Here is a 9,903-nt window from a genome sequence, read left to right as displayed (position 1 = left end):
AATACTCTGTTGGATCTCTGTTCATTCGGCGTCCTTCAAGTACATTGGGTACTGGAATTACTAACATGGGGAAAACGTATTTAGTACTTGGTTAGTACTTGGATAATACTTGATAGTACTTGGTTATTACTTGGATATTATTTGGATAAAACTTGGTAAGTACGTGGTTATTACTTGGATAGTACTTGCTAGTACTTGGTTAGTACTTGGTAAGTACTTGGTCAGTACTTGGTTAGTACGTGGATAGTACTTGATAGTACTTGATTAGTACTTGAATATCACTTAGGTAATACTTGTTGTGTACTTGGATAATACTTGATAGTACTTGGTTAGTACTTGGATAATACTTGATAGTACTTGGTTTCTACTTGGATATTACTTGGATAATACTTGGTCAGTACTTGGTAAGAACTTGGTTAATACTTGTTTAGTACTTGGATAATACTATGCTAGTACTTGGATAATACTTGGTTAGTACTTTGATAATGATTTTTAGTACTTGGATAATAAATGGATAATACGTGGTCAGTACTTGGTAAGTACATGGATAATAGTTGATAGTACTTGGTTAGTACTTCGATATTACTTGGATATCACTTAGATAATACTTGATCAGTACTTGGTAAGTACACGGATATTACTTGAATATTACTTGGTAAGTACTTGGACAGTAATTGGATAGTACTTGGATCGAACTTGGATAATACTTGGTAGTACTTGGTTTGTTCTTGGTTAGTACTTGGATAATGATTGTTTAGTACTTGGATAATACTTGGATAGTACTTGAATAGTATTTGGATAATACTTGGTTAATAGTTGTTTAGTACTCGGATAATACTATGCTAGTACTTTGATAATACTTGGTTAGTACTTGGATAATGATTTTTAGTACTTGGATAATAAATGGATAATACGTGGTCAGTACTTGGTTAGTACATGGATAATAGTTTATAGTACTTGGTTAGTACTTGGATATTACTTGGATATCACTTAGATAATACTTGATCAGTACTTGGTAAGTACACGGATATTACTTGAATATTACTTGCTAAGTACTTGGAAAGTGATTGGATAGTACTTGGATAGAACTTGGATAATACTTGTTTTGTATTTGGATAATACTTGGTAGTACTTGGTTTGTACTTGGTTAGTACTTGGATAATGATTGTTTAGTACTTGGATAATACTTGGATAGTACTTGAATAGTATTTGGATAATACTTGGTTTGTACTTGAATACTACTTGGTTAACCGATCCGCTGTCTCAACCATTCAGACAGCGCAACAGATTTTCACAACTGTCTCTCATTCTTGCAGCTGAACCTGATGAGTCATATTTTATTACGCCCCGTAAATGTCTTGTCAGGATCAAATGTATTCCCTTGTTTAATGAATACGTTTTGTTTATATAAAATTCATATATACATTGAACCTGTTCGTCCCTCTTTCCTCTCGATTGACTATTTTAGAATGATTATAGAAACCCGTATGAGTTTGCACTTCGCCTTGTATTTAATTGTAAATCATTTTAATAAACTTAATACAAAATCACTGTCACGAATTTGACCCAAGGAAATATTGTGGGAGCTCAGCTATTTTACAATATCAATACATTAGTCAAGGTTGATACGAGGGCATATACAAAGGGACACCATTACTCTCTAGAGAATAAAACAAGATTAGCTGCCCTTGAGTTGTCCAAAAGTATGCGTAAGTTATTTATCGCTAACAGACACAAAATGTTTTTATCCTTCCCTTGATTAGCGAAAAGGTATGTTGTTTTCACACCTCGTTCAGCATTGAGTCAGGTGGGAATTGTACTCTTAGCTATCGGATAGCCAAGTGGTTAAAGCATCCGCTCGTCACGCCGAAGCCCCGGGTTCGATTCCCGACTTAGGTACATTGTGCGAAGCCCATTTCTGGTGTCCCCCGCCGTGCTATTGCTGGAATATTGCTAAAAGCGGCGTAAAACCATACTCACTCACTCACTTAGCTATCGACTCGATAGTTATGTGGTTCACTACCGCAAATAACGATATTTCTGACGTTAAATCTGTGGTGCGTTCTTCGTGTTGTTGAAGTGTCGATTCGAATCATACCGTTTAACAAAATAAAAAGGCAAAGTTTGAACAGATAGAGCAGATAATGTTGGGAAACAGACCCTTTCTGCACGCCATTTTGTCAAGTTGTGTCCAGGAACAATAACGATCTCGGCAATCTAAGAATTGGTCCGGACCAATTGTAAGTTTTAAATTGTAGCTCACAGAGCTAATGCTACACTCTTTTTGTGCCACTGGATAGTGATTGCAGCCGGAGCCTGGTTTCAGCTGTTTCACAATGATGGTAGAGCTCGAGAATACTGTCGCAGGGGGGAACGTTTGGTACCAGGCTGCATTCAAGAAGTTCATCCCTATGGTGGAGGTGGTGTGAGGGTTTGGGGTGGAATTTGTGGCAACCCACGGATGAGACTTGTCAGCATCCGTTGCAACCTCAACGGCCAGCGATACAGTGACGATGTTCTTCAACCCGTGGTGCTTCCATGCGTTCGCCAACAGCAACAGGTAACATTCCTGCAGCACGACAACGCTAGACCACACACGGCTCTTCCTGGACTTCTTGCATACGAACAACGTCAACGTTCTTCCGTGGCCAGCACTCTCGCCTGACTTGAACCGAAGTGAACACTTGTGGGATCATCTGAAGCGTCAGATCCGAAGACGTCCAAACCCACCAGCAAACCAGCAACAGCTTGCCGCCGCTGTAAGAATTGGATGGAATCAGATTCCCGGTTACGTCATCATGTGGCTGACGAGTCTGGGCGAGTCTGGGCGTGCATTGATGTACACGTTGGTCATACTCATTATTGAGGGTACCAGGTATCCGTTAAAGACCACAAACCTATCACGACAGTACCTGGTTGACTGATCATTCCTGTGAACTGTGATCTGCCTACCCCCATGTTCATGTAAACGTCCTGTACAGGTCACCCGTTTTGTGTTTCCCACTGTGCATGGACTATCGCATGTGATCCTTTTAGCGAATACACAATCATTGAATAATATTTTCTTCGTTTTCATTTTATTGACCATCAAACATGGGTGATTACTTTCTTTTGACCACAAGTTTATACATTCAAATTTATTAAATTGACCAATATTTAATCAACAGACATTAAGGACATTGATGTTGAAATCGGCTTTTGCACTGCCTGTTCCGTTACGTGACTTCATCTTTGCTACTAACAAGTATTTCCCTGCTTGTTCTGAAGTTACAGACCGGAACCGGAAGTAAACCTCTCTTTCGAAGTAGCGTTTAATATCAACAACTGGGTGTACCGCCTGCTTCTTTTTTGTCAGCCTGATTTTCGGATATTCATACAATGGTTCCCTCCAACCTTCACTCGCCTCACTCCCGCCGACAGCCTTGAATCCTACATCGATGTTCTTGCCATTTTCAACATAGTAATTTTTCTTCACCTGTTCAAGAGCTACCTCTTTTTCCGCAAACATAAAGGAATCGGGTGGTGGTTGGAGGAACACCATATTTGTGACCTTGACCCCTGCAAACAATACGCATGACCTTGTTAAACTGTACCCATTGGTGAGTTTCAGTATTCCCCGGGGTAGGTCATCGGATGAGTTGTAGGTCACGTTCAAACGTCGCACATTGTACTTTGGATTTCCAATAGCAAACATTTCGTCGAGATTGAGGTTATCATCGCGTGTTGGGGTGGTGACTGCAAGGAATGCGGGGTCAGATACGGCTGTTTTGGTCTGGATTTGTGGAGGGCTTAGGCAGTTGTCGATGGTGGTGAACTCCACTTGAAGTCCGTCCCACGTGCCACGGGCAATGTCCTTTGCTTCAAAGGAAGTACGGAATAAAAGGGAGTCTCCGGGGTTGTAGGTGACACGATCCTTTGGACTCACTTTATACTCGTACTTGGGTATATACTCCTAGAAAACAATGAAAGGTGTTCAAAGTAGCGGGACAAATCAAGGGAAGAAATACCCCTCCCAGAAAAAGAAACTAATCATTTATTGCTTCTTTGTTGTTTAACGCCGCACTCAGCAATATTCCAGCTTTATGACGGCGATCTCTAAAATAATCGAGTCTGGACCAGACAATCCAGTGATTGACATCATGAGCATCGATCCACGCAATTGGGATCGATGACCTGTATCAACCAAGTCAGCGAGCCTGACCACTCGATCCCGTTAGTCGCCTTTTACGACAAGCATAGTCGCCTTAATCATTTATAGAAGCATCAAGTGTATTTTACAAGCATGTTATCAACGAGTATGTTCATCTACAATTCTTAACTGGAGCTAAACAATCAAAGAGTTTACGAAATATGTCTCAAGTTATTATTGAATGGAAATATGGTGGACATATTAATGCCATTTCATAAGAAAATAAACAAATTGATCCAACAAACATTAGCATGTACATACACGTATGTATGCTTTTCCTTCTGTAAGTGCCTATATAAGTGTAAGTATCCACAAGATATTTGCCAGTAACTCCGGTTTCAAATTTCAGATTCGCCTCAATTCTGATCGTTGATCCATTAGCACCATACACATGTTCGTAGGCCTAACACATGTCACAGTGTGAGTTTTCCTTCCACACCAAGATGAGACACCATGATACATCTTCAAAACTATTCCCAACGGAGTTAATCGCAACCAAGTCACTCACTTACCAACATGGACTTCCCGGGTGCTAGCGTCACTACGGTAATTCTGATGGAGACGTCGATGGTTTTCCCTGCCAACTGCAGCTGAAGTGATGTGACATTAAAGGACTCTGGTATGCGTATTGACGCCGTCGTGTACCAATGATCAACCCCATTGTGTGCCGTTTCGTAAAAGAGATTGGTCACGTCAGTTCTAAGACCTTCATCACCATCTGGAAAGAAAACAATCGTTTCCATTTTTTCGTCAGCACTTGTGGAGTGTAAGAAACTATCGTCGCATTGCTTGTTTGTTTGTTGTTTAACGCCACACTCAGCAATATTCCAGCTATATGACGGCGGTCTGTAAATAGAGTCTGGACCAGACAATCCAGTGATTGACAACACTAACATCGATCCACGCAATTTGGATCGATGACATGCATCAACCACCCGATCCCGTTAGTCGCCTTTTACGACAAGCATGGGTTGCTGAAGACCTATTCTACCCCGGATCTTCACGTCGCATTGTAATTGCCGGTGTATCCATAGCAAGTTCGAACATTAGCAGTTGACATTGGTTGGTTGTTGGTTGGTTTGTTGTTTAACGCCGCACTCAACAATATTACAGCTATATGACGGCGGTCAGACAATCCAGTGATTAATATCATGAGCATCGATCCACGCAATTGGGACCGATGACATGCATCAACCAAGTCAGCGAGCCTGACCACCCGATCCCGTTAGTCGCCTTTTACGACAAGCATCCATCTGTCGAAATAAAAAAAATCAGCCAATACCTTATATGATTGAAATTTTACAAAAGTTAAATGGGGCCCTAATTATTATTAATTATTGAAAAATAATTGATAGATATATGTAGGACTCGATATACAAAATGTTATGGTTATTTTGTTTTCAGCTAGCCTATGTATATTTTGCACCAGGTTGGTATATGAATTAATATTTAGAAAATGCTTAAGCTAGTTATCACTTAGATCTATTGAACATATTTGAGACAAAAAATACGATTATGACTTTTTTCCTTCAGTTAATCAATTATTCTAATGTTAAGTAGATAGCCTACGTTTTTGTTTACTTCGTGAACATACATTTCAACAAAAAATGCCTTCTTTTTCATTGCTCGTGGAATCCGACACTCGGTGACCCAGACATATATATATATCGGATGACTTTAATATTGGCAATGTCTCCAGACTCCTAGTTCATGGATCACTGCGGTAGCGATGATACGTGTGACATATTTCTATTAGATGGCGAAACCGGAAGTGGATCGTGTATATCGAGCCTCGTTCTTGCTTTTAATGGCCACCGCGTGAGAAAGGTGTATATTAGTTTACGATTATCTCTCGGTAAAAATGAGAAGTCATTACAATGGGCAATGGAGGCGATACGCTTTACGTTTCGCTAAAACTTGGTGTCATGAATATTTGATAGTGTTCTTATGAATCGGATATTGTCAGAATCCTACAACGGACAATGGAATGTGATTTTCTCCATGTTATTTTAATTAAAAGTACATAATTATAAGTACATTTTTCATTTCGTGACGTCCGTCGATATTATTGAGAGTGTAGCCTGGCGCCAATGTCAACTGACCCGTGAAGATTCCGGGGTAGAATAGGTCTTCAGCAACCCATTCTTGCCGTAAAAGGTGACTCTGCTTGTCGTAAAAGGCGACTAACGGGATCGGGTGGTCAGGCTCGCTGACTTGGTTGATGCATGTCATCGATCCCCAAAAAGTGGATCGATGTTCATGATATCAATCACTGGATTGTCTGGTCCAGATTCGATTATTTACAGTCATCCGTCATATAGCTTGAATATCGCTGAGTGCGGCGTTAAACAACAAACCAACCAACCAATTTTGAAGGTGCATGGGCCTTTCATTTTGGAAAGGTACTATATTTTTGTCCATGTCATTGTGGTCCATTTGAAAATATCATAATGGGTCGGGGTTGTCCAGTGCTGCGTCCCCTAATCCCCTGTATCTGTCCCTGATATGCACGTGAAAATAATATCAGAGAACGAAGATCAACGATCCATTCGTCACCACTCGCTCCTTTCCGTAGACTCGTCCCCCTGTCGATGAATGTCATGTGCGAATATACGACAAACCAATCAGAATGCGCGTATGATTTCAAGTTCTTCGTCAAAGAATCTCTCAGAAATATTTTTTTTATTTTACATATGTCTTGTATCTAAAAATATACCCAAAACACAGTTAAATGTTTTCAATCATACTGTATGGATACGCATGTCCAGATGTGCTTTAAATTGCATCTGAAATATATATGACATTGGGGAAATATCTGTGAACCATTACACAACGAGTGACAATCTTTTTAGGTATGCCTGTTTGCGCTAAGACGGAGCCCGGTCGCTAAAAATGGCCATGAGAGGGTTCCGGAATAACAACGGTCGTTTTACAAACAAAGGGAGATAACTCACCCACAGCGAGGTTTCCATTGAGCCACCATAACGGGGTTACATCCCGTGGAGAATCATATCTAACGGTGACGTTCACAGCGCCTCTGTCATTAGCAAGATATATCGTCTTTGGCTTGATCCAGAGTTCTTGGTATTCTTCAAAAGTTGAGGAAGAGAGCTGAACCAAACAGAGACCCACCATCAGCTCGATACACCGTTTAAGACAAAATCACATAAAGTGAGTGAGTGAGTGAGTTGTGTTTAACGCCGCGTTTAACGGTATTCCAATTATATCACGGCATGTCAGCTTAATGTGGGAGGAAAGCCGGAAGTGATGTAGGTCTTAGACGTTTACACTTCGGGGAAACACACGAGCACGGGTATGGTGCTGACAAACCTAGAAACATAATCGGGGCGGACCGGGATTCGAACCCACATTCATAGGTTTCTGGCTAGCCGAAGGGTTGCAACTCTGAAAAGCGAATCGCGGCGCCTTAGACGACTGGGCCACCCGTGACCCATGGCTTATTCCCCCTGCAGTGTTTTCTTGTACGACAAACAACGACCACTCGCCATTTATTTCTTATTTGAGATATCAACATTATCATCAAGTTGCTCGCATGTTCGAATCTCCAGAAATGACGTCATGAAAGAACAAGGTTTTATCGTGAAATAAACAACACTTCGTGCTTCATTGTTCCTTGCGATTTATCACGTAGCTATCTTATATTTTAAAATAAACAATGATACATATCACGTATCTTTCTGTTATGAAATATGTTCTTTTCTCGATCTTGGAACACTCATCACAAACTGTTACAAAGCCTCAAATTTGCATTCTCTGTTAAACAAGACTGGTTAAAAATACAACGTTTTTTGCAATCATTGCCCTCAAAAGTTCAAAATCTCGTTACACCTCTGAATGATAACTGTGTGTAGCCCTTCACCAGCATGCAATCATAACAAACACATTCTTCTATATTTTGTTTGATTTCTACATTTAGATAGAAAGTACATTTAGAAAAGTACAAATACTTTCAAGACGTGTTAACCACCTGAACATTAAGATGTATAGAACATACTTAATTCGTCAATATTTTGTACATATTTTGAATTAATCATAATGGATTGTTATCAGATATATTCATATTAACCCAAACAAATGCACTTCGAATATTTGAAATTTAAACTTACCCCATGGACGACTGCCAGGAGCAGCGTTAGCAGCAGCGCTACCTGTGTGGAAGCCATACTTCTAAATGTTCCTCTCTTAGCGGAAACAACAAGGCTCGCATTATATCATTATATATAACGAGCGGATATGAATCATTCCAAATTCACGTTATAATATATCACTTTCCAACCATTAAGTGAAATCGAGAGTGAATTTGACCCCATTTTGCAAATTATCATAGTGACATGACTGTGTGGGCACAACCAAGGGTCACCTTGCTTAGGCCGAGTGCTATCCAGTGCTACCCAGTGCTATCCAGCGCTGTCCATCGCTGCGCTATACAACACCTCGCTGTGGCACGGGACTAAAGAGCATAAGTCAGCAACTCTGGGAGATGCTTAGCATTGCTGAATGGCAAAATAAAAATGACGGTGAAAAACACCGTCGGGCATGACATTCAACAAAACAACTTGGACTCTCTCTCTCTCTCTCTCTCTCTCTCTCTCTCTCTCTCTCTCTCTCTCTCTCTCTCAGGATGAAGTTGCCACTTTTGAAGCCGAACAGACGTTCTCATTTATTACTATGCATCGGTTTCTGGTGTTTGTTTCAAGACAATTGTTTGCATGAGGAGTTTATAAAAGCCAATTATCCATCACTGTTCAGAGCGGGAGATGCATATCGGTCTAGCCTACCTTTTGCACATCCTGAGTATGGTAAAATTATTCACATTTTTGTAAAATACAGTACTGAAGGTGTCAGATGTATATGTGACCTTCTTACACGAAAAGGTAGAGTGTGCTTGATATATATATATATATATATATATATATATATATATATATATATATATATATATATATATATGTCAACTACCACTCATGACGTAAACAACCATTGTTGTGGAAATATTTAACGTCACTTCTCGAGAATAACCAGCCTTAAATGAATATACAAAGTTATGCCGAATCTCTGAGAATTCTTGTCTGCAATCTGGGACCTTGTCAATATCCCGCGTGTAAAATGTATGTACATGCAGAACTCATTAACAGAACCCTGATATCAAGATCGGTTCCTGCATACGAAACAGATATTTTTTATTCTTATTATACATACGAAGCTGTTTCATTTTTTCAACTTTGCCTGTGTAAAAACATGCACGTTGACCCACTTTTATCAACCCAACACATAATACACACGCACAAGGAGAGGTACCATACAAACATTTCCATGAAGAAATAAAATATAAATATGATACTCTATAAACATTAAAAAACACACCAAAAGACATAACTGACTGTTTGGTTGGCACTCTAGGAGTTGGTGAGTAAGTAAGAAGACGTACAACGTAATGGATAACTATTTCTGGTTTATTGCATATAGCGACGTTTCGATGTAGATGCTTACACCGTTATTAAGCTGGAGTAACAACCAAGCGATGAGAGGTATATATAATATGTTGTGATGAGTCGCAGATTAACATCAGCAACAACTGGTAATAGATAACATAACCGGTTCAACACGTTTTTATATATAGGGCAGGACATGCTTACACCTTTCGCGAACATCTGGTGTCATCACTGATTTTCAGTGATCCATTCATAAATTTT

At 39.9% G+C, this 9,903-nt stretch overlaps 1 protein-coding gene across 1 annotated transcript; it reads right to left on the bottom strand.

The window, feature by feature from the left end:
* Positions 1-3,060: 3,060 nt before the first annotated feature.
* LOC124143484 lies at positions 3,061-8,419 on the bottom strand. Its single transcript, XM_046512482.2, has 4 exons — positions 8,317-8,419; positions 7,144-7,300; positions 4,702-4,907; positions 3,061-3,952 (listed from the first exon to the last, which is right to left on the bottom strand). The coding sequence occupies exons 1-4, from the start codon at positions 8,371-8,373 to the stop codon at positions 3,161-3,163; spliced, it is 1,212 nt and encodes a 403-aa protein (XP_046368438.2). The 5' UTR covers positions 8,374-8,419; the 3' UTR covers positions 3,061-3,160.
* Between the last annotated feature and the right edge of the window lie 1,484 nt (positions 8,420-9,903).

This window comes from Haliotis rufescens, unplaced genomic scaffold (assembly GCF_023055435.1).
Source record: "Haliotis rufescens isolate VD_foot unplaced genomic scaffold, xgHalRufe1.0.p SCAF_8, whole genome shotgun sequence".
In the NCBI taxonomy this organism is placed as follows: Eukaryota; Metazoa; Mollusca; class Gastropoda; order Lepetellida; family Haliotidae; genus Haliotis; species Haliotis rufescens.
The sequence above is the reverse complement of the archived record's forward strand: the minus strand, read 5'-3'. Positions and strand labels throughout refer to the sequence as shown.